Source organism: Hydra vulgaris, chromosome 15 (assembly GCF_038396675.1).
Source record: "Hydra vulgaris chromosome 15, alternate assembly HydraT2T_AEP".
NCBI lineage: Eukaryota > Metazoa > Cnidaria > Hydrozoa > Anthoathecata > Hydridae > Hydra > Hydra vulgaris.
The window spans coordinates 24,155,435-24,181,683 of NC_088934.1; the positions used below are offsets into that span (position 1 = coordinate 24,155,435).

General features: G+C 27.1%; 2 protein-coding genes across 5 annotated transcripts in view; both read left to right on the forward strand.

Moving 5' to 3' along the window:
* Positions 1–136: 136 nt before the first annotated feature.
* LOC136092362 (uncharacterized) lies at positions 137–11,203 on the forward strand. 3 transcript variants are annotated; one of them, XM_065820428.1, is made up of 19 exons: positions 137–275; positions 378–398; positions 552–572; positions 737–760; positions 850–873; positions 963–986; positions 1,213–1,236; positions 1,394–1,417; positions 1,491–1,514; positions 1,633–1,656; positions 1,733–1,756; positions 1,841–1,864; positions 2,039–2,062; positions 2,150–2,173; positions 2,365–2,617; positions 3,194–3,259; positions 6,891–6,957; positions 10,556–10,671; positions 10,826–11,203. In XM_065820428.1, the coding sequence occupies exons 7-15, from the start codon at positions 1,233–1,235 to the stop codon at positions 2,592–2,594; spliced, it is 402 nt and encodes a 133-aa protein (XP_065676500.1). In that variant the 5' UTR covers positions 137–275; positions 378–398; positions 552–572; positions 737–760; positions 850–873; positions 963–986; positions 1,213–1,232; the 3' UTR covers positions 2,595–2,617; positions 3,194–3,259; positions 6,891–6,957; positions 10,556–10,671; positions 10,826–11,203. The 3 variants fall into 3 exon arrangements, with proteins under 3 accessions (XP_065676500.1, XP_065676499.1, XP_065676498.1); XM_065820427.1 differs by lacking the exon at positions 137–275 and having other exon boundaries at positions 306–398; XM_065820426.1 differs by lacking the exons at positions 137–275; positions 378–398 and having other exon boundaries at positions 450–572.
* A 10,532-nt stretch (positions 11,204–21,735) lies between these two features.
* LOC136092201 (NEDD8-activating enzyme E1 catalytic subunit-like) overlaps positions 21,736–26,249 on the forward strand; it is a 72,023-nt gene continuing 67,509 nt past the window's right edge. The window contains exons 1-2 of one of the 2 annotated variants that reach the window (XM_065819950.1): positions 21,736–21,866; positions 25,386–25,442. In XM_065819950.1, coding sequence (XP_065676022.1) covers positions 25,432–25,442 — 11 coding nt within the window. In that variant the 5' untranslated portion in view covers positions 21,736–21,866; positions 25,386–25,431. Of the gene's footprint in view, positions 21,867–22,298; positions 22,407–25,385; positions 25,443–26,249 lie in introns of those variants that run through there. The other variant, XM_065819949.1, reaches the window with a different exon arrangement.

The window sequence follows — 26,249 nt, forward strand, 5'->3', positions numbered from 1 at the left end:
TTTAGTCATTTACTATTAGTTTTCAAATACATTTCTTTATTATGCCTATGTAGATTGTTGTTAGTTGTATGTTTGTATACCTAATTCTTACATTTTATTAATTCACTTTTTTTTCTGTAGACAAATTAGAACAAACAATAAGTAAGTTTAGTTTAAATTGTTTTAGTTACTATATCATTTAAAAGTATTTGTATGCTGTGTTAGTATTCCTTGTTAGCTTTGAATAAACGTTTTGATTTAAAATTGGTATTTAGGTGAGTACGGCCAGCAGATTCGTAAGTTTCATAGATTTCTATATTTTTCAACATATAACTAATTAATACATCATTACAAATATAAACTTCAAATAAATGTTTTAATTTAAAATTGGTATTTAGGTGAATATGGCAAACAAATATGTAAGTTTTGTAGGTTTCAATATTTTAAAGTACTTAAAATACTTTGTTAATACATCATTATATAGATATTATAACTCGAAAAAAGTGTATTTTAAAGTTGAAATATATTCCATTCACATTCCAACAATTTTAATTTATTTTCTTTATCTTTAGCAAACCTTACTTCGATAATTGGTGAGAGAATTTTTATATATATAAAATTGTTATATATATATATATATATATATATATATATATATATATATATATATATATATATATATATATATATATATATATATATATATATATATATTAATGGAAGGAGACTTGTATTATGCCATTTAATTCATATTTAGTGTCACTGTCGTCTATTCCTGCTGGTAAGGTTTATATATTCTTACTTTTCGATATGATTATAATTGCTAAATAATTGTGAGATTATGTTGTGTATTGTTCCTTTATTTTTTAGTATCATCATCGTCCATTACTGTTGGCAAGTTTTATATATTATTATTTTTCAGTATAGTTTTATTTATAAAATAATTGTAAGGTTGTTTTGTGTATTGTCTTTTTATTTTTTAGTATCATCTTCATCCGTTACTGTTGGTAAGGTTTATATATATATATATATATATATATATATATATATATATATATATATATATATATATATATATATATATATATATATATATATATATATATATATATATATATGTGTGTGTGTGTATGTATGTATATATATATTGTTAATTACAAATAAGTTTACGGATGGTTGCAATTCTTAAATACTTATACCGTTCTGTTGTGTATTGCCTTTTTTATTTTTTAGTATCAACTTCATCGGTTATAATGGGTAAGGTTTTTATATTTTTATTTTCATATATGATTTTAATTTCTAAATTATTTTAAGGTTGTGCTATATTATTTAATTTTTTCATATAAAGTTTTTCATATAACATTTTTTTATCATATAAGTCTATGCTATAGTATTTTATATTTTTATTTTTTAGCGCCATCATCATCGAAACAAGTTGGTAAGGTATAATCTAAACCTTTCAACATGATTGTTATTACAAAATAAATACAAGATTTTATTTTTTATTTTAGTGCCACTTGCATCTGTTCCAGTTGGTAATGTCATATATTTTCAATAAGAATTTATAGATCTTAAATAACAAATATTTTCTAGTATCGACAAATAATTTACATATATAGTTGCAAGATAATGTAATGTATTTTTATTTTTTAGATTTATCTTCTTCTGTTAATACTGGTAAGGTTTACATATTTTTACTTTTTAACAACCAAATAATTTTAAGACGTGGCTGTATTTTATGTTTATTTTTTAGTGCCATTGTCATCTGAACGAATTGGTAAGGTGTATAAAGTGAACTTGTAATTGGAAAATTATTACAAGAATTTGATTTTAGTTTATTATGCCTATTTCTTTATTTTAGTGCAAATTTCATCTGTTCCAGTTGGTAATGACATATATTTTCTTTCTTTGAAAATTGATTTAAGTATTTATTATTATTATTATGCTTTTTTTCTTTATCTGTTGCAACTTGTAAGACTATATATATTAACTTTGCCACAAGAGTTCATATAAAAAAATATTTGCAATTTTTGTTTTTGTATTATGCTTTCTTTTTTAGTGCCACCTCTGCCTACTCAAACTGGTAAGACAATATTTATCATCTTTGCATTAAGATTTAAATAAAAAACATATTATATTATATGATTTCTTTGTTTAAATTTTTTTTTAGTACCATCATCATCTGCTTCAACTGGTTAAGTTTGTATATTTAAATATAGCAAACTGATTTAAGACTATAATATTATTTTTATTTTTAGCCAGTGTTGTCATTTATCTATTAAATTATATATGTTTATAATCATTTTGTTAATTCTACTTTTAAATTAATTTACATAATCTAATTGAGATATTACTTATTTTATTGTTTTTATATTGTCATTATAGAACCAACTTATGAAGATTATGTAAAATATAAGTCTCGTTACCCAGGACCGCTTACCAATGCATCATTTTTGCGTTGGTTGCGTAATAATGGGGAGGACAAGCCATCTTTTAAATGGTCTCGTCCTCCATACTTGGGTGGTGGGACCTTCTGCCCCCTCGTCACCAAAGACGAGGGGGCAGAAGAGGCAGAAGCAGAGGTGGAAGTGGCAAAAGAGGTCCGGGTGGAATAGCAAATGTTTATGTTCAATACTAGGTTCACCTGGATTTATTTTTTTTACATTTTTTTGTAAATACATGAAGTTATATAAGATTTGTTTTTATTTCGATGCTAATTTATAAATGGAATTTAACGATTAAGTTGTTAACTTTAGCTTTTGTGTTTAAAAACATTAATTTCTGGGATGAAGTTATGATGTTTCTTCATACTTAATGGAGGAAACATGCTTTTTTTTTCTTCTACCCTTTAATAAAATTTTTTCATGTATCTATTATAATATTTTCTTAGCGTGCAAATTTATGTTTGATTTAGATAAACAACAGTATTTGATAATATAGCAGGTTATAAAATACTAATAATAACAAAGTTTTTAAATAAAAAATTTTATTTTGCATTCCACTAATTTTGCATATCCACTAATTTACAGTTAATTTTATTTTTAATAGTTATTGATACATTAGCGTATTAATAATAACCAATACGTCAACTTAATGTATTAATAACTATTATAATTTATATAGAAACAATAACTAAATGTAGCAACAAAAACATAAAATATATAGCAACAAAAAGTAAATATAGTATTAAAGTTACTATACCATTTATTTTTAGAAAATTAATTTTAATGATTATACTGGTTTGCAAATTTTCATTTCAACCATTATTTTGCTGTAAAAGGTATGCATGTTATTTTATTTAGTAAATTTATTAAGGAATGTTTTTTTTTTAATTTAAGTTATACATTTAATTATTTCGTAAATATTTACTGTAAAATATTTTCTGTGCTTGTTGAAATTAAGATGAAAATGCTATTGTAATTATTATTATAAAAGTATCAAATTTTTGTTAGTTTTCTTTTCATTAAAAAAGGTGTTATGGGCCCAGCAAAAAAATCATTCATATTTCAAGGAGCAATCAACACTTTTTTAAATGCTAACTATAAATTGTCTAAAGATACAAACGTTAAGTGTAGAAACGGGCATGTACTTTTTGTTTTCATTAACAGCGGTGAGTTACATAAGAAAACTGTAGAAGAAATCAATGAGTTTTTAAACTTCAACACTTGCCCAAATCATATCATAAATGTAGTGAATGTAGCAATTTGGCTAATCAATTAGCTACCTCTTCCAAGAAATACAGAAAAAATATAGCTATAGTTAAATCTAATTTAAATATTATGCCATATAAACTAAAAGTTTTAAGACAAAGTGTTAAAAGAAAAGAAGAGATTATAAGAGGTTTAAGAACGGAATTAAAAGAACTAAAGAAAAATATGCAAACATATTATTATACTCAACAAATTCGCAATCATTCAGCTACAATAAAAAAATTAAAATTTAATGAAAAAAAAAAGTTGCATCAAATAAAGGTCAGGTATAACACAGATAATAGGGCAAAGGAAAAAGTAATTGCTAGTTTGGAAAATGATTTGCTTCAAAAAGAGGAGAACACAACCACACTTTTGAACATAAATGAAAAAGGAAAGACATATTCGTTACAGATGAGAATGATTATTTATAACTTGTTAATATGTAATGTCTCAACAGGTATCATTCCTATTCTCATTCAGAAAATTGGACAATCTATGGGTTTTGCTTTCTCTGATATTCCACACCGCAATAGCGTTGAACAAATGGCTCGGGAGCTTGGCAGTATTTCAAGCTTGCAGGCAGCTGAATGGGCAATCTACAATAGTCAACTTACTCTTGGGTTTGATGCTACAACACAAGAAGGTGTTCATATTAACAGTATTTACTTGACGTCAAAAGATCAATGTCTAGGTGTTGCTCTGGACCAACTACCCGGTGGGACAGCTGATGATTACGAAAACCATATATGTAATGCCATCGATCATATGGCTTTTATTTATTCTCATTTTCACTTGTGCAGCTATAACGAATCTCATAATTCAATTATTAATAATATTTCTAACACAATGTCTGACCGAGTTACTGTTAATCATCTTACCGTAAGCAAAGTATGTGCAACCTGGGGGAAAACTCTGAATGAGCTGAACTGCCATTTGCACCCTCTTGATACAATTGCCATATCATGCTGTACAGCATTGAAGTCTCTAGAGAATGAGAAATGCAAATTGTTTGGAAATGACTGCATGGCAACCTTGATTATTTTAGCTATAAACAAAATGAGATTTAAAGATGTAAAAGGCGATCCACAAGGTTTTGTAAATTTTTTAGATAATAATGATTTACCACGAGGTATCATTCCTAGGTATCGTGGAAACAGACTTCACATTCTTTTCCATACTTGCTTTATTTTAATGAAGCATCACAGTAAACTTAAACAATATCTTACAATTGGAACAGTAAAGTGTAAAAGTTTACAAGAAACTCTTCGAACAGTATTTTGTAGTGCAACCGCAATCAAACAAATGTGTGTACTTGCAGTATTTGGAAAACTTCTTACTGGACCCTGGATGAAAAAGTTTTATGTTACATCAGAGCGAGCAACTTTTGATCATGTTGATGGTATCCAGGTTGTGAAAAATGTTATACAAACAATTCAAACATGCAAATTCAATCCAGCTGGTTTGTTTTGCAGAAAGACAGATTTTTTTGAACAACCGCTAGAGCCAAATATTTTAGAATCAGTAACAAATTTATGCTCTGTTGATGAAGAGCTTTTTAAAATGACTTCGGCCTGTCTTATTGCAGTGGAAGATGTTTTAAATAGACAATATAGTAGATATTTTTCACTAACTGTGACAGAGACATTTAAAGAGGAAACAGCTAGTGCAAGGCTTCACAATGTAGATAGTGAGGAATTAATGGGTATGTTTAGTGATGCAAAAGTATGGGCTACTAATGCAACAACTTGCTATATCTCTTGCAAACTTAGATCAAAAAAGAATAGGGCTGTCGAATATCTAGACACTCTAGATTTAAGTTTAAGAGAAAAGATTGTTAAATGGTCAATTAATGTAGCACGTAAAAACAGATTTACAAATCGACTCTATCTATGCAAAGTAGGAGATGAGATTTGCAAAAGACAAAAAATCAAGCGCCAAAAAATGGATGAAAAAGAAAAAAGAAAGTTAGAGCGTGACCTATCTAAATTAAATTTTGGCGAGATTATTAATTCATATAAGCACTTATCCAATGACCAACTATTTGATTTAGAAGATGTCATGTCAGATAGAATTGTTGGGAAGAAACTAGAACATGAATGGTACGATCCAAAGACATGCAAAAGTGTTTTATATCGCAGCAGAGTAAAAAAAGTTAATAAAAGAAAAAATGACTTCATTTACACCATTTCTTACTGGAAAGATTATGCAATTGATAATGAAGCTGTTGACTATTGCATGAAAAAGGTCCAGCTTGCTGCTGATGTTGTTTCCGGTGAGTTACAATTTAATTAATTTAATAACACTGCAAGTGTTGTGACTTGCCAAAAATGTATTGCAAATGTTGTGACTTGCATAAATTATATAGCAAGTGTTGTGACTTGCCAAAAATGTATTGCAAATGTTGTGACTTGCATAAATAATACAGCAAGTGTTGTGACTTGCCCAAATAATACAGCAAGTGTTGTGAATTGCATAAATATCTAGCAAGTGTTGTGACTTGCCTAAATAATACAGCAAGTGTTGTGACTTGCCAAAAATGTATTGCAAATGTTGTGACTTGCATAAATAATACAGCAAGTGTTGTGACTTGTTAAATTTTTTGATAGACGGCTCTGGCTTACCTTCACGTGGTGTCTATCGTTAAAAATGATTAAAACATAGTTTCATTTTTGGAATAAATTATTTTAATCATTCACTAAAAGCCAAGACAAAAATATAATATATTATCTTTAAAATAGTTATATATTATTATTATTATTTTTTAATATTTTATTTATTATTTATTTTGAAACAGGAAATTTGTTTGTTAACCAAACAAAATGGCTAGCTCGTTAACTATACTGTATGGTCCTTACTTCTGTTAATGTAATAATCACATGAAAGACTTTATTATAGGTTTTTGATATACTTGGTTAGAAAGATGACATGTTTTTTACAGCCAATTGACTTACAGCCCCACATTAGTAGTTGTATAATTTTTTTGGTAATATATATCTAATTAAATAATAATTTTTGGTTAGAAGTGGAAGGGGCATTAGAATGCCCCTTTCTTATGACATATTTGGATACGCCCTCCCTTATACTCCACTCTCTTATGACCATGGATGCACCACTAATGTATCTTTTAATCTAGTGGAATATGTTTTTTACTTCTTTGTTGTTGTACTTTAAATAATCAATCAGATATTTCAAGAATTGAAACATTTTTTGATATTATAGTACTAAAACATCATCAACATATCTACTGTGAGTTTTACATTCACCTCCCATATTTGGTGGTTGTCTGGTATGAATTTAATTTTTAATTTATTTCCAATTTTTTTCCAATTTTATAATTTATTTTTTAAATTTATTGTTCAAATTTTGAAAATAATAATTTTTTTTTTAAGTTGGGTGGAGAGGTGGGGGGGGGGGGGTAGGCAGGTGGTGGGCATACGCCCCACACCTATATCAAAAACGACTTGATTTTATAAATATATAAATATTTATAAAATCAAGTCGTTTTTGATCCTAGGGTGTGATACACCCATCGCCACCACACCTACCTCTATTGCAACATTCACCTCTCGTATATTTTGGTGGTTTACTATAAATTTAAAACAACTTTTTTGTGTATTTATATTGCTTATACCTTTAAAAAAAAATTTTTTCTGAAAAAAGTGTTCAGTTTTATACGGTCGAGGTGGTGGTTTGGTGCCCCCTCTGTCCATCCGATACACCCGGTGGTTAGAGTTTAACATAAAGTTGTAGCCCACTCTTACACCTATCTTTTGACACCAAGATATTTGTATTTCGATAAGAATTGGCAAGTTATGACAATTTAAGTGAAGAAAAACATTATTTTGACCACAGTTTCTTCAACATATATATAATATATATAATATAATATATATATATATATATATATAATATATATATATATATATATATATATATATATATACATATATATATAATATATATATATATGTAATATATATATATATATATATATATATATATATATATATATATATATATATATACATATATATATAATATATATATAATATATATATAATATATATGTATATATATATATATATATATATATATATATATATATATATATATATATATATATATATATATATATATAAATATAATATATATATATATATAAAACTATTGATATTACTAATAGGATTAGTACAAATACTATTATTATGATAGTAATAGTAATAGTGTTTTAGAGATATAACCGATACATTATTAGCAAACTAATACTATTCTTCTGTTTAATCACACTTTACTATTTATTTATTTAATCGCTACTAATACTATTAGTCATAGTATTAAATACTACTACTAATAGTATTAGTAATATACTATTAATAGTATTAGTGTGATTAAATAAATAAATAGTATAGTTAAACACAAGATTAACTACTAAACTTTATTAGACGAAATTTTATATCAGGTTTCATATTTAACAAGCTAATACTATGTGTTTAAGTAAACACACTAATACTGTATTAGTGTGTTTACTTAATTAAGTAAACACACTAACAGTATTAGCGTGTTTAATATGTAACCTAATATAAAATTTCTTTTAATAAATTTTATTAGTTGTATTGTAAGCTTACCTATTAAATCTAACTTATTTTGGTAACGTTCAGCAACCTCTTTTGATAGTTTTTCTTGATAATCATAAGACATTTTCAAAGCGCTTAAGTAGCGTTGTACTGAAATCAACGTGTTTGTTTGCCCCCATATCATAATGGTAGATATTTTTATTTTTTTATTACACAATGATCACGTGGTTTTTTCGCCCCAAGGATTCAGTGTTTTTTTAAATGGCATCCAATTTTAAAAAAATGCAAAGGTATCAAATTGATACCTTTCCATTTTTTTAAATTGTGCATTTACTTTTCTATTGATAATCAATAGAAAAATACCAGTAGAAAGAAAATGTGGCGGGGATTGTGCATATTATGGAATATTTAAAGGAATTAAAAGTGTTCTAAGTGAAAAAAATGCTGTTGGTAATATTATCAAGTTGTCAATAAATATTGATGGAGTTATTCTTTTTAAATCACCAAGTATGCAGATGTGGCCAATTCTTGCATGCCTTGATAATTCTGATATATTTATATTGCTATCTTAAATGGTGATCATAAACCAGACAATATTAATAAATATTTGTTAGATTTTGTTAATGAATGGAATGAGTTAAGGAACACTAGAATTATGTCGATGGAGACCAGATAAGCATAGAGATTAAATCTTTTGTTTGTGATGCACCTTCCAGAGCCTTTTTAAAGTGTATAGCCTCATTCTGGCTATTGTTCCTGCGAAAGGTGCATTAATCATGGAACACATGAAGGAAGAGTGGTATTTAATGAAGATGAACATTTTTAATTGAGAGATGAAATTACTATTGAACAGTTTGGGTATCACAATAATCATCAACGATTAATGTCTCCTTTAACTGGAATTAGAATTGATTGCGTTTATTCTTTCACACTAAATTACAGGCATCTTGTATGTTTAGGTTTAATGCGTCGCATCTTAAATTATTTGAAAAAAGGACCAGGTGGGAAAATATCTGCTGCTCAGATTTCAGAGATGTCTCTAGTATTGGTGAGTAATAATGGATGTATACCAAGTGAGTTTGCTTGGCAACCTAGAAGTTTAAATGCCTTGGATAGATGGAAAGCGACAGAATTTTGACAATTTTTATTATATACTGGTCCAGTTGCATTAAGAGGTATAGTATCAAAGAAGTTGTATGAACATTTTTTGGTCCTAAGTATTGCAATGACCATATTATTAGAAGATGATGACCATCTATGTGTTCCATATTTAGATTGTGCAAGTGGTTTACTAAAGTATTTTGTGAATGAAGCTAAAAATATATAGCAATACATTTACAGTCTATAATGTGCATAATCTTTTGCATTTTTTAGTTGACGTTTCTTGTAATTATTCATGTTCTCTTAACAGAATATTATGTTTTCCTTTTTAGGGGTTTTTTTTTAAGAATGAAAAGAAACATACGGAATTCTTCCAATCCAGTGTCTCAAGTTTCAAAATGACAATCTGAGTATCAACATTGTTTTGGAAAATTACCTAAAAAAACTTTAGAAACTAAAATTTTAGCTAACAGAAAAGATAGTTGTTTTTTGCCCCACAACTCTTCTATTGCTTTTATAAAGGCTAAGAACAATGATAGGACCTTTCAATGTAATGTTATTATTACTAAATATTTAGACAATATCTTTGATACTCCAGATCCATCAATGCAGTTTAATATATCATTATTTCGCACCAAACATTTTAATAAAGTTGTCTAAAGAACATTAAGTTGTGCAGATTTTCAAAAGAAATGTGTTTGTTTAAATGAAAAAAGAGGTTTATCAATATTTCCATTACTACGCAATGATGAAAAAAATTAATTTTAATTAATTTTTTTTCTGAACTTGAAATGTAGATCTATAAACTCGCTTATTTATATAAATAAATGGGAGAAAAACTTCTTTTTATGTCTAGAACTCTTTTATATTTGTTTTTATTATGATATAATAGTAAAATAAATATGTCTTGGTGAAGAGCAGTAAGTGTGGGTTGAAGGAGCTCCAAATGAAAGGGAGTTTGTGCGATGGCCTAAAGGTATTAATGTTATAAAAGCATGTAAACAACATTAATACCTCAGAATGATTGGTTTTGCTTTCCGCTCCTTAAGGAAAAGTGTCATTATAGTGAGTATTGTGATATTGATATTTTCTCGATCTCATTTATATGTCAATGATCTATAAAATTGACAATATAAATTTATTTTTATAAATTAAAAATTATATAAATTTTATATATATATAATATATATACATATATATAAAATTTAGACGACACATCAGTATGTGAAGGTTTTGATTTCACAAGTGATGAATCTGAAGCATCCTCAAATAAGAAAGAAGCTGAAAATCAGAAGATGGTGAAACCTGAAAGAAAAATTTAATACGTATGCTCTATTGTTTAATTAATTTATGTAGTTTGCACTATTTTTATTTTCAAATTAAATACCATGCATAGTTGTAATTTCTTTGTTTATATGTAACAAGCACACATTTATTTAGATATATATTTAAGATTTATATAAACTTTTCTTTATTTAGCTACATGTCCTAAAACAGAGTTAGGTCACAATCTTCTTTTAACAAATCTACCCATACATTTAAAGGTGCAAGTTCTGGTACTGAAAGAGTTTATGAATCTGCATTTAGTAAAAAAGAAAAAGCTCTAATATTATTTCCTTTACAAAATCCTGAAGCTTCACAATCTCTTGCTATTTCAAAACCTGCTTCAGGTTCTATTCAACCAGCTATAAAATCTTTTGCTTCAAATACCTCTACAAAAGCAGTTTTGATGCCTTCATCTTCAAGCTCTTGTCCTAACTTTACATTATCTACTGTATCTAAAATTCCAATCCTAAAGAAAGTGTCTCCACCAAAGTCTCTTCAAAAATCTCCATGTCAAGATTTCCTCTTCCTGAGGTTAGTAAGTTTTAATTTTTTAATTTTATTTCATTTTTGAAAAAAATCTAATAAACAAAAGAGTTATTGTAAGTTATTATATAAAAATAAGCCATTAAATTGCTAGTATTATATTGTTTTATTGTTAAATTGTTTGTATTCAACCGTATTTAATTACTATTTTATATGGAAAGATAAAAATGTTAGGAACATAAAATATTTAAACAAATTACATATTGTTATGACAAGCACTCGTGAATAGTTATAGTACCATAATAATTTTTTTTAATGGCAAAATAGACTCTTCCGATATACAGTTATAGCCAAACATTTTAATATTTCCTTAGTATTTCTAGATTCAATCTGATAATATTTGTCACATATATATATATATATATATATATATATATATATATATATATATATATATATATATATATATATATATATATATATATATAAAAGAAAAAGTTCTAATATACAATAATATATATTATAATAATATATCATATTGATTTAAGAAAAGACAATTAACAATGGTTGGTGGCAGTTTATGTCATGCAAATGTCAAAGCTATCCTATTAATGTAAGTTTGTTAAATACTGTCCTTTATATGTATTTACTGTATTAAAAAGTTAGTATGTAATAGTTTTATATTTTAGATTCTATGGCGAAGTATACTATACATGAAGTGCACCATTCTATTGGCAATATTCTGAAACGTGCTCCTGACAGAAAAGATGGTGGTGATCGTGGTGGTGGTAAAGCTGTTGAAGAGGAAGATTTTTCTTGGGTGAAGAACCAAAATGTATTACATTTTAGTTCTTCACCCAAAATGTAATACATTACAAATATAATAAATAAAATATAATACAAAAATGGTTAAATTTGACTTTGGTATTTTTGTTCCAAATAGGCTCAAAATCTGTTTTTTCTTCGTATATACGAAAACGTGCAATCAACGATCTTATTGAACATAAGTCCAAAAGATAGTTCATTGCACGTTCTCATTTGGACGTCTGTCAGTATTTCCAATTTAAACCAAAATCGTGCTTAAAATGTACGTCCAATTTGGGCCGAAAATGAACGTCCAATTTGAATATACATTGTACGTTCAGATTTGGACGTCATTCAGTAATTCCAATCTGAACCAAAATTGATCTAAAATTGTACTTTCCGTCCGGACGTACAATGTATGTACAATGAACATACCCGTGCCCGCTGGGTTAAGCTCTTCCTCTAAATATTTTTGAAACAACATTTGAAGAATTTGAATTGGCCTACAAAATGATTAAACTTAATAAAGCGGTTGGACCAGACGATTTCAAAAAATCAAATTTTTAGTTACTCAATTAAACAAGAAATATTTCCAGATGCTCTTAAATTAGTTTGAGTTACTCCAATCTTTAAAGGAGGTGAACTAACTAAACTCAATAACTATCGCCCAATTTCAATTCTCCCTGTTTTTTTTTAAAGTTTTGGAAAGAATTTTATATAATAGAATATATAGCTACCTAACTATAAATAAAATATACAACAATCCATTTGGATTCAAAAAAAATAGTTCTGCTGAACATGCAATACTTGCTCTAATAAAGTTGGTGAATTAAAATTATTACGTATACGTGGTATAAGTCACGTTGATAAACATGATGAAAGTCACGCATCATTATTTTAATGACTATAGTATGTAGTTTTATAATTGTCATGGTAATTACAACTTTTATATACGATTTTATGTAATATAACAGAAAGTTAAAAAACGCTCAGATAGTTGTTTTTAATACATATATAAACCAATGCAAGAATGCAACAATACTTCAACATACTAGAAATATTGCAATTCATTTGAAAAATCATAATATACTCTAAGCATCTTCATAGACTTATCAAAAGCTTTTGACACGATTGATCACAAAATTCTTTTTACAAAACTACAATTCTATGGAATCACAGGAAATGTATTATTATTATTTAAAAACTATTTAAAAAATCGGAAACAATTTGTTAGAATAGATTCAGCCTGATCACCAAATTTATTAAATATATCATGCGGAGTTCCACAAGGATCCATATAAGGACCTTTGCTTTTTTTAATTTATTTTAATGATCTCTATAAAGCAACAAATTTGACAACAATTAGGTTTGCCGATGACACAAATCTTTTTTTAACTGACAATAACTTACCAACATTATTCAACAAAATGAATAGTGAAATCATTAAATTTTCTAAATGGTTTAAGTCAAACAAACCAACAATAAATATCAAAAAAACTAAATGGATTCTACCCAGCTTCAAAAAAAATTTTCTTTCAAAAATACCTTCCTAGTATATTGATAATACTGAAATAAAAAGAGTTAAAGTTACTTATTTCTTGGGTATTTACATTGATGAAAATCTCACATGGAAAAATAATGTTAACAACCTAAACAATAAAATTGCTAAAAGTATAAGAATGCTATACAAATCAAGACCTTTTTTAATAAATATACTTTAATTCAATTATATTACTCATTTATTCATTGCCATATTAATTATGCTTATCCTGCATGGGGTGGTGTAAATAAAAGTACACTAGAACTTCTTTTTCGTCAACAAAAGCATATCGCACGTCTTATAAACTTTAAAGACCATTTTACTCATGCCAGGCCTCTTTTACTTAAAATGAATATTCTTAATGTATATTAACTTAATGTCTATAGTATTCTTTGCTTTATTTATAAATGTAAAACTAACACTTCCCCTTATCCTTTTTATAATTTATGCTCACATATCTTCGAAATTAAAACTTTATCCAACAACCTTTTTGCATACAAATTTTGGTAGCTCTTGTATCTCATATTGAGGAGCTTTTTTATAGAAAAAAATAGTTTTGAAACATTTTGATTTTACTCAAGAGTGGAATTACAACACATTCAAAAGCAAACTTAAATAGATTATTTTATCTATCGATAACATACTCTTATATTTATAATTTTGATAGAGTAAAATTTTTAAAATTAAATTCTTAGTATTTACATAAATGAATGTTATATATTTTTTACGTTTATTTATTTTTACTTTCGACGAGAATATATATATCAACACAATTAATGTAACGATGTAGTTGAAAAACAAAGCGGTTCTTGACGACAAGACCTTAAGGTCTTCTACGAGATTCCGCGTTCTTCTTCTTACAAACTTAATAAATCTTGTAATTATTTTATTATGTTATTGAAGTTATTATAATTGTAAAGCGACTAATATAGTAAATCATCTAAAGAAAGAACAAAAAAAAAAAAAAAAAAAATATATATATATATATATATATATATATATATATATATATATATATATATATATATATATATATATATATATATATATATATATATATATATATATATATATATATATATATATATATATATATATATATATATATATATAATGATCGTTATTAAAAAAAAAAAAAAAAAAGCGTGGACTCGTAGAAGAACATACGGTCTTGTCCTCGAGTACCGCTAAAAAATGTTCGTGTTGACGAACATTTCTTATGACGAAATGACGAAGTAAAACTTAAAACATTCTGATATAAATATAAGATGCGTTGTATCTATTATATGTGTAGATTGCAGTTGTTAATGATACATATATAGTTTTTATAACTTCATGTTTAAATAGAGGGTAAAAAGGAAGATCACAAAAAAATATATATATATATCAGAAGTATATTGTTAAATCTTCGAGTGTAAAAATAAGTTCTTTAAGCTTTTGTTTAAAAGAAAAGTAGTTACTTTGAGGAATAAAATCCACAGTAAAATTTTTAAAAACTGTTTAATTCCACAAGCATGATCCGCGATAATCAATACAAAATTTAAAAAGATTTGTTTTGAAAAATTAGCTGCTTATTAAAATTATCATTGCGTAAAATGTATTTAATTTTATCTTTTGATGAATATAAATTATGGAAAGAAATCGGGGATGAATTAGTTTTACGTTTAAGCATAAAACAAAGACTATTAAAAATATTAAAAATAAAATCACCAAACTGTAAACAGCATTGCGAAATGGTAGTAATATAGTCAATTATATAAATAACTTGTTGTCCCGATATGCCCCATAAAAGTCATTTTACTAAAATAAATAGGAGAATTGGGGGCATAACTGCTTTTCAACATTTCCCTTTGAAAAATGTTACCTAATATGGCAAAAAGCATACCATGCGTCGGTAAATCAGTTTCCTTCATTTCGATATTGTCAAAAAGAACGCCTGTTGCGTTTCTGGGAAGTTGTACATAATAATGTCTATTGTGATAAAAATATTATATTTACATCATTTTTTTCCAGACCTTTTTTTTGAGGATTGAGCAATATTTAGTGTTAAACACATTTGTTATCAGCATTATTTCATCAAGTAAAAACCGTTTTTGACATCGGCATAACTTAATGAGCAACCTATGAAACTGCATTCTTTCTAAAAACTATCCTCTGGGGCAGAACCGCATAGACGCACAGGAGGCACAACCGCGTACTTTTGATATTTGTTATCGTTAGATAATTATGAATGACAATAACCACAATCGTCACACTTGAATGCTTCATGTAAAAACTTAAATAGAAATAGTATCGTTTTGAAAATGTCGGAAATAAGATTTCGTATTTTTTTATTTAATTTTTATAAATGAGTTTTTGATTAAAATTTAAAGCAAAGAGTATAAATTGATATCTTTTTATATTAAATATAACAAGATATCGATTTATACTCTTAGCAATTTATAATAACATATATTACATTACACAATATATAATAATCACCAGATATACATAAATATAATATTTATGTATATCTCGTGATTATCATATATTGTAGGTATATAATTATGCATTTCCTAATTTGAATATATATATATATATATATATATATATATATATATATATATATATATATATATATATATATATATATATATATATATATATATATATATATATATATAATATATTATATATATATATATATATTTTTTAAACATCTTCGCTTCCAACAAGGCTGCAAGCAGCCACTAATTAAAGTTGGAAGTTACTGTAAGAGAAAAGATGAAGATTGTACAGCAAGATAACGATTGACGGACGATTTAAAAGATTGCAAATTGTATGAATCAGGAAAGCAAGATGAAGGAAGCGAATTCCAAAGAACTGATGTTCGAGGAAAAAAACTAGACGAATAAGCGTTTTTGGAGCACTTAGGAACAGTCACAGAAAAAGGATGAGACTTAATTGAATGACGAGTAACACGAGAATGAATTTTAGTAGATGGCACAAGAGACGCTAGCTCTTAAATATATTATATCTATAATATAATATATTATATATATATTTATTTATATATATACAATATATATATATATATATCTATATATATATATATATTATATATATATATATATATATATATATATATATAAATATATATATATATAATATATTATATATATATTTATATTGCATATTATGTATATATTTATATTGCATATTATATATATATATATATATATATATATATATATATATATATATATATATATATATATATATATATATATATATATATATATATATATATTTTAGGGTGCGGTTGAGCCTCACTATGGGGCACAACCGTTTTTTTCACCAATTTTTGTGTTATAACATTCTCAAAAACCGTTTTATTTTTTTCTTAATTGCAGCAATTTAAATGGTATAAACGTCCTTAATATTGTCGAAAAAAAAGTTATTCAAAAGCATGTCAACCTGGGTCTCAAAAGAAGCTTATTTTCATAGAGATTTTAAAATTTTTTTAAGATTTGTAATTAAAATAAGTATTTTTTATATTATATATTTTTTGGTAGGTCTTGGATTTCCTTTCTGTTTCCTCTTCTGCTGTTTAAATTGTCAAAGCAGATCGTGCATTATTCATCTTTCCAATGTTGGTCTTAAGGTAAACAATTTTGTCAACATTTTGGGGATCCAATTTTGTTCTTAAATCAGTGACCACACTGCCTGAAGCTGAGAAAACTCACTTGATGCAGAAGTTAAAGGAATGGAAAGTTAAAGTATTTTCTTGCAACTTGGGAAAGTAGTGAAATCATTTTTGCATGGGCTTCCCACCACTTTAGGATATCAGTGTTTGAGGAATCGGGACGAGGGAGAACTTTGTATGTGTCTAACTCAATTTCAGTTTTTGACTCTCCATCCCTGAACAGAATTTCTTTTCCAGACATTTTTCAGCTTCGTCAAGGTCAAAGCCAGACCCTGTCAGATTAAGGGAAGCATTCCTGATTTGGGACAAAAATTCTTGATGACTTAGATACTCATTCACCAACCTGTCCATGAGCCCTTCCAAATCACCATACTTTTTCATCAATGCACCCTTGAAGAAGGGGTGCAGAAAATTTCCCATGGTATGGTAGTGATTCTTTGTTCCACTGTTTGAAAATCGCTTATTCAGCTCACCAGTCAGAATTTAGACAAAGTCTTTTGTGGCAGATTGTATGTCTGATTGAGCAATGGAGTTTAGCTTCATCTGAAGGTTGACCAGTTGGCTACAGGCAAGATGAAGTGTAGGATGCTTGTCAGCAGAAAAGGCCTTGCTGACATTACGGAATGAATCCAAGATGGGTTGAACTTACGCCAAAAGTAAAAACTGACTCTCTGACGGGATGACATCAGCAAATTTTCATTTACTGTCTCTCAATTCTTCAAGGACTTCTCTCAACCGAATTACAGAGGTGATCATCATGGACTTTGAGTTCCATCTAGTCAAGCAGTCTGCGATGTTCTTGACGTAAGAAACTAAAAATAGAAAAATAAAAAATAAATATTAAGTGTCACAATTATTTGCATGTGTGAGGAGAAGGAGGGGGTGGACAATATTTCAGTATTTATGAGATGTGTAATGTTAATTTTTACCCTAACTTCTGTGAACCTTTGCAGAGAGATCCTGGGCTTGTTTGATTGCCTTATAAATGTTGTTGTCGTCTTCCTCAGAAGATTGGGACGTCCCATTGTTGCTTGAAGACTTAAAAATTTTCTTTTCGTTGGCTTTTTGCAGCACTAAGTTAATCAAGTGATTAGCACAAAGCAGAGAGTCTGTAATCTCTACTGTTTTCGGAATTGCAGCCTTTATATTAGCTGCTGAATTGTGCACAGCAATCCTTTGAGTGCTGGCTCTGAGAAAAGAAAGGTCTGTTTGCATAACCTTATCCAAAGCTTTGGCTAAGGCTGTAGCTGTATGTTGGACACAAAATGGCTGGCAAGCAAGAACAAACTTTTTCAGTTCAAAGTTTTTGTTGATGAAATGAAGTGTTGCAGATATGTAAGAACCGTTGCTTCTGCTTGTCCACATGTCTGTCGAAGCCCCAAGGCTTCACAGTCATTGAGTTCTCCACCCAATTTCTCAGAAATGTATTGCTTTACCTGTCCGTAAAGCAATGGGAGTTTTTGGCTAAAAAATAAAATAATAAAAACCAATTAAATATATACAAATCCAGAGTTTCAATTCAAATTATAATTATCCATGCAAACGTTTTTACAGCAGTAACTTATTTTTGACTGCAGCATGCTGTACTAGGAAAGAATTTTACACATACACACACACACACACACACACACACACACACACACACACACACACACACATACATACACCTTGAAAAAGTTGTTGCAGACCGTCATCCTGGGTTTCCTTTTGGCCGCATACTTTTTGAATCTTTCCGTATCAACAATGTTGAATGAGAAGGAACAGCTCACCAACAACTCAAGTAGGTCGAAATAATAGTCAAGTTGGCGCTAGTCAAAAATTGAAACTTTGGGCTGAAAGTATCCAACAATTGAATTGTTAGCTGTGGATTGGGCTGGCAACAACTTCTTCTGTTTGTGTGTTTTCCGAGGAGTTGTTTGATGGACTGTTGATGGAATCTGAAAAAAATTAAATTGAAACAGTTAAACTTTATTTATGAGCAATTAAAGCTAAATAAGAAGATCCCACATAACAAGGGCCGCCTGTATTTTAAATTTTCTTATCGTTACCGTTCTTTTCATATTCGTCCACATCAACCAAAGCTCGGTGAAGTTCCAGTGAATTCGCGTCATCTTGCTCAGTTTCTGCTAGCTCAGAGGCTACCACTCTTGCAAGAATTCCTTTGTGACACTTTAAATGAGACCTTAGAGCGCCAGTTGATAAGTTTTTCATTTTCAGAAATCTTCCGCATTCCTTACACTTTCCAGAAGGATCACGCTCACCTGGAGGTGCGTCATCAGGAGCCTTTATTTTGTCAAACTCTTTCCACAATGATTTCGTTGAAGGAGCCATTTTTTAACTTGTAGAGAGGTTTTTTTTCAAGTTGCACAACTAAATGTTTCGTGATAATATATTGAATATTTGTTTATTAACTCTGATATTTATTCAGCTAAAGTCGTAAATTATTGTTTTTGTTAAAAACCTGTATTTACTAAATCTAAAACTATAAATCAGTGCTCAACAAACCATTCTATCTGCTAAACATTTATTTAACTTTGAAAATATAAACTTTAAAAAATTAAAATTCGAATTCCATTACTTCGAAATACTTTGATTGTACTTTAAAAACTAAGTTGAACATTTTACTTTTCATTGGTTACAACAATATTACAATAAAACTCGAAAAACTCCTAATTAAATTTAATATATATATATATATATATATATATATATATATATATATATATATATATATATATATATATATATATATATATATAGTATATATATATATATATATATATATACATATATATATATATATATATATATATATATATATATACATATATATATATATATATATATATATATATATATATATATATATATATATATATATAAAATCACTTCAATGAAAATTAAACAAAATTGATACCAACGGCTACTCGTTTGTAAAAAAAAAACCGCTCCAACCGTTGCCAACCTTGATATTAACTTTAATTTAAAAATTATTTACGTAACAAAAATATTTCAAAATTAATTTGTTTTTATTCAATATATGTTGTGCGATAAGCAAAAAAATAGCAAACTTTTAATTAAAAATACTTTAAAAAAAAATTGAACTTTGAAAATATAATTTTCGAAAATTCAAAAAACGTAACTCATGTGTCTAACTTTATGCTAATGCAACAAAGGGTTTGTCAATACCAATTAGTTACGAAAAAAACTATTTTGGTACATTTTTACACAGTCATAGTAACAGATTTTTTTTATAACTATGGTTATGATCATAGCCATTATATCAGATATATTTTACGACTATGGTTTTTCGTAACTTTTGCTCAGCTATACTAAAGGCCAATGCGGTGGATAATCGCTATAATCACCCTGCTTTGCAACCCTTCTACGGCTATTGGAAACCATAGTCATTAAATAATTTCTTGTGACTATGTGAAAACTAACCATTGCGGCATAAAGACAAAAAAAAAAAAAGGATCAAAATAAAAGTAATGATAATATTAATGCTAGGGAATCATCTATAAAGTACGTACGCTCGGAGGGGAAGAGGAGATCTGCAAATGGTGTATATGAGATGGAAGGGCAGTGCGTCAATTATAAGAAGGGAGAACCTGAATTTAAAAAAATATCATAAAATGTTAGATAAATTGGTTAAAAGCGTAGATACTTTTAAGGAGGTGGAGGGTACTCAAAAAAGCGTATTACAAAATGCGGAGAGGGGGTAGACAAAAAAAAAGCGTACGTACTTTATGGACGACCCCTAGTACTAATAATTACAACTATATTTATAAATTAAAAGAAATCATTTTAAAAAGATTTATCCAAAATTTTAATTAAGATTGAATTTCGTTAATTACAATCGTTATCTGTTACTTGACGTATTTATGATATACAAAGTAGTTAGTTATTAAGTTTAATAAATTTTATTAGATTATTAGTGGTTATTTAAATATGATATAATTTATATTTATTAATATGAATTACTCCCTCGTCCGAAAATATGGCATACATTTCAACAAAAATCGTAGATTATCGTGATTATAAAAGTAAATTGGCAACTGTCATTACATTGTTATAGTAAATACTCATGACAATATAACCTGAAATATTTGACGTAAGCAATATCATTCTTAATTAAAAACTTAACGCTCAAACATCAGTGTTTCTTGAGACAAATAAAATTAATACCGCTGCAATTCATCAATTAGAAGCAAATACTCTCGTTAACGTTTTTACAACATTGCAAGCATGTATAGAGTTAATTATGTTAGCAGGTGGAGGAAATAGCTATAAAATACCTCATTTAAGTAAAGAAAAACGTCACGAAGGTGGACTGCTAGAAAAATATGTATGTTCCAAAGAAGCGTACAATAAAGCCAAATCAAATTTCGAGCGAAAAAAATCATTCTTATTTAATTAAAATGTTTCAAATAAAGTTAATATAATATACTTGTCATAAGCATTTTTTGATTTATTTTATTTTTTCGCATATGTATACCATATTTCCGGACGGAGAGAGTATATTATGACAATCAGTAAATTTCAAATTTTAAATCATTGTTAAGATATAATTATAATTAAATATAAAAAACTTATTACCGAAGTAGTTAAAAAAGAAAAAGTATAAATTTGATATAAACTATTTCTAAGGAGAAAAGTTTTTACTCTTTATTAAAGATTAGGTAATATTTAGTAATAAAAATAAGAATAAGCAAAATCAACAGTAAAAAAAGTTTTACAGACTTTAAAGCTTATTTTTAACTTTAATTTCCCCCAAACAGTATAATGAGACAAGAAAGAAATTTAAAAAAATGATTAAAATTCATTAGTTATAAATCATAGTCGTAAGTAGAGTTACTAAACATGAGGTTAACAAACATCTTTATATATGAAATCTTTTTAAATGAAAAGTTTTTGTATGTCTACAAAGTGATAGGGACAGCTGATAAACCAGTAAGAACTTTTTTCTTTAAAGTATGCCCTTTAAATAAAAATTTTACCAATTATAAGCACTAAAAATGTAATTGAACTCAGTAAATAAACAGGAATTGTTTCTTGGCTGTTGATCAAGTTTTGTACTCTTAAGAATGTTTTATATCACTTTATTTTTCATAAAGTTGAGGAGAAATCGCTGTTCAGCTATTTTTAAATAATGGAATGTGCAAGTTAACTAACTCCTGAATGTAGAGATGTTTTAAAATCATTGTATATGATAGCAAATGGTGAGAATTCCCATTTTGTTAATACCATAGACAGTGGTACTTTTACCAACTTTTTTCAGTATTATTAATGAATATATTGCACTTGAGTTTTATTTTAGTTTCATTCCAAATAATAATGTATTAAATAAACAGTACTCACAACAGTACGATTTAATTTGTATGGCAATTTTTATTGTTAACTTATGTTCATTATGTGCTACTAATCATACTATACTGAAAGTCTGTCATTTTGATGCTCGGAACTGCACCTTTTAATAACTGTTGTTATGAAAACTTTAACAATAGTTTGTTGTTTTATAGTCAATCAAAGTTTTCTCCAATTGTGTGCCTTATGTGCATCTTGAACTTTTAAACATGACTGCTGTGGAGTAAAAAATTGCGCATAAATAACAAGGTCAAAAAAGAAAGAATTTAGTCCTAGAATTGTTGAATTAGTAAAACATTTACTGAACACAAGTCATAAGTATGTTTTTCTCTGATATTTTATTAGTAACTCTATTAGAAAAGCATTTGGGAAACTTTGACAAGGATCAGGCTGTATCTATTTCAATAGTGTTAAGCAAATTCTGCAATAAGTTCATAATAAAAAACCAATATTTTGTTAAAATGTTTGTATCATTAATGATCTTCTCAAAGTTTTGTTAAGCCATATGTATTATAATACATTTACCATATGTATTATACTACATATTGCCTTAATACAAGGTAATAATTCATTTAATGTTCATAGTTTTCCTGTTATGAAAAGTAACTTTTCTAAAGAAATTAAAATATTTTGATTTATATTGCTGTGGTATATCAGAGAAGATGCTCTGGTGGAAGATATTTGATTTTGTGATTGTGATTACCAGTTTGGTAAATGTCAGAGTATATTGGTTCATTTAATCGCTTTTTAATAGTACCACATACTTTTATGGTTTTACAAATTTTTTCAATGTTCTAGAATATTTGCCCCTATATTTTTTATCAATGGAAAACAATTTTTTTAAATATCTAGATAGTAGTTCCTCCAAACCCAAATCTTTATTCAGGAGTATTTCTGAAGCTCCCCCCCCCTCTCTTGCCCGCAGACAAAGCGCTATTTCAAAATAAAATTACCAATGATGCTTGAACATGCATATATGTGTGTGTGTGTGTGTGTGTGTGTGTGTGTGTGTGTGTGTGTGTGTGTGTGTGTGTGTGTGTGTGTCTATATATATATAATTAAATATATATATATATATATATATATATATATATATATATATATATATATATATATAAATATATATATATATAAATAAATATATATATATATATAAATAAATATATATATATATATGTATATATTTATATATATGAATATATATATATATATATATAATATATATATATATATATATATATATATATATATATATATATATATATATATATATATATTAGGGTGGCTCATAAAACAATATTCTTTGAAAATGTCTGGTGGCACCCCCTAATGGTGTTCTATATACTAAATTAATATGAATTTTAAAAAATTTTTGAATAAAAAATTTTTTTAGGGGTTGCTCAAGACCCTTAAACATCAGATGGGTCCCTAATATTTTGAAAAAAAAAGTTTTTTAAAAGCATATTATGTTGGGCCTCAAAATAAGATTAATTTTATAAAAATTGCAAAAATAACAAAAAAAAAATTGAAACACAAATTTAAAAAATTTATTTAGAAAACTATGAAAATATGTACTTTTTTATTTATTATAAAAAATGATTGTTTTTAAGCCATAAAATTTAAACTAGTAATCTTTACATAAAATGATTATTGTTTTTGAATGTTTTATAAAATTTGGCTTCTTTTGAGACCCAAATTTTATAAAACATTCATGTTTCATCAATATCAATTGACATCATCAGATATAAAAAATTAGTTACAATTTCTGTATATGAACAATTTTTTTGGCTACATTTAAAATTTAATAGTTTTTACAATAGTTACCATAGTTACATTTTATAAAATAAATAATTACCATACAATTTTACAAAAGTTTATACAAAAGGTGTGAAGTAACTAATAATAGACAAAATAGGAAAAAAAAAGTAAGGTAATTGAGAAATTATATTGTTGTAGTAATAGTGTATGATTTTAATTGTGTATTAAGAAGAGGTTTTTCCATTTCAATATGGATACCTCCCTTAATTTTGAGCTCATACTTGGAGGAAGCTCTGTCAATAATGGAAAAGCAATCAAGATTTGTTGAATACATATACACAATACAAGCTGAAACATATAAATTTGTATGTTCTAGCATTACAGCTGGAACATACGAATTTATATGTTTCAGCTATATAAGAGAGATATATGAGATATATGAAGGAGACAGAGTTAGTTGGACAAAAACCATCACTGGTGATATCATGCTGAAATAGACACACATCTATTTCAGTATCTACATATATCAACACTGAGGGTTCAGGTTTAGGCAGATAATATAAAATGTGACAGGACTTTAGTCAGCATTTTAAAAATAGAATACATTAGCACCAGGGATGCAGATTCCCAAAAGAATTCTGGCTTTAAATCTATTTTTTCTTGGTCTAAGATGTCCAGGAGTTCTAAAAATTTTGGGTGACATAATCTATGATAAGAAAAAATTCATGAGGTTTAATAACTTGGAACTTATTGTTTTTATGCCTGAAGTTTTTAAAAAGTTTGGAGTCCTATAGTCCTTGCAGCCATTATACATAAAAACTCTAGTTTCAAAAGTTAATTGTTTCTCTAACCTAAGCGTCGTTTTTTTCTCAAAGTCCATAATTCTATACATTTTTGGAGCTCCTATATATCAAAATCTAAGAAAGAAATCAGGAAAAATTATCTTTTTGTGACCTTCAAATCCAGCGTCCTTTTTGGGAATCCCTGGTTAGCATTATACCAATTTAAATCTGCATAATTATGCTTATATAATTAGGTTTTAAATGTTTATTTTTCACTTGATTTTTTTATTTTAGAATATATTTTTATTTTCCACAACATTTGAAGTATTGAGAAGGTGTAATGGAAAATTTGTAAGTATTTATTTTTTCAAATAGTCGAAAGTACAAATATATGTATTTTAGAAAATAAAATTTACACAAAATTTTGTCATCTTTGATTATTAATGTAATATTAGCTTCTTTGATAAATACTATGATATGATGTTATTAGTAGTATAACATAAATTTTATTATCAAATGTAGAAATGATTATAATCAGTAATAAAACCAAGCGTCTAAACTTTGTCTAAATGTATGTTGGCCAACAAATAAATAGATTTATATTTATTTGTTGGGCAACAGACAATTAGCTGAAGTTCAGGTGATATTGGTACATTAAAAAAATCTAACTAATCTCTAACCGATGTAACAACATTATTATATTAAAAAATTATTCAATTATTATAATTTTAATTGTGATGTCATACACTTAAAAATGGCATTATCCAAAATTTCTCTTATACAGAATTTTTAAAAAAGTTGTTTTTAATTACATTCTGTCAGACTGAGCAAATTAAGAAAAAACACCACATAACGTCTGTTCACAAAAAATCCAGAATGAAAAATTGTTCTTAATTGAATACAAAATTAATCGATTTTTGACAAAAATTTTAACTAAAATGAGTGACTGGACATTGTTAACTATTTTATAACCGAAAGTGGTCCTAAATCAGCGGCTTTTCGAACTTTAGTTTTGACTGAATCCATTAGGTTGAAAAAGTAGTCTGGATCAAATTTTTTCAACTTTAATCGAATTCTATTCTTAAGGTGGTCAAGATTTTTCACAGTAAATCCATTTCCATAAACTTTTGCTTTTAAATGTGCCCAAAAATTTTCAAT

Bases quoted from the DNA above. Each gene is read 5' to 3' on its own strand.
- LOC136092362 (XM_065820428.1), top strand. The intron at 1,657-1,732 runs GTAAGGTTTACA...TTTATTTTTTAG, and splicing joins ATCTTCTTCTGTTAATACTG to TGCCATTGTCATCTGAACGA. The intron at 2,063-2,149 runs GTAAGACAATAT...ATTTTTTTTTAG, and splicing joins ACCTCTGCCTACTCAAACTG to TACCATCATCATCTGCTTCA.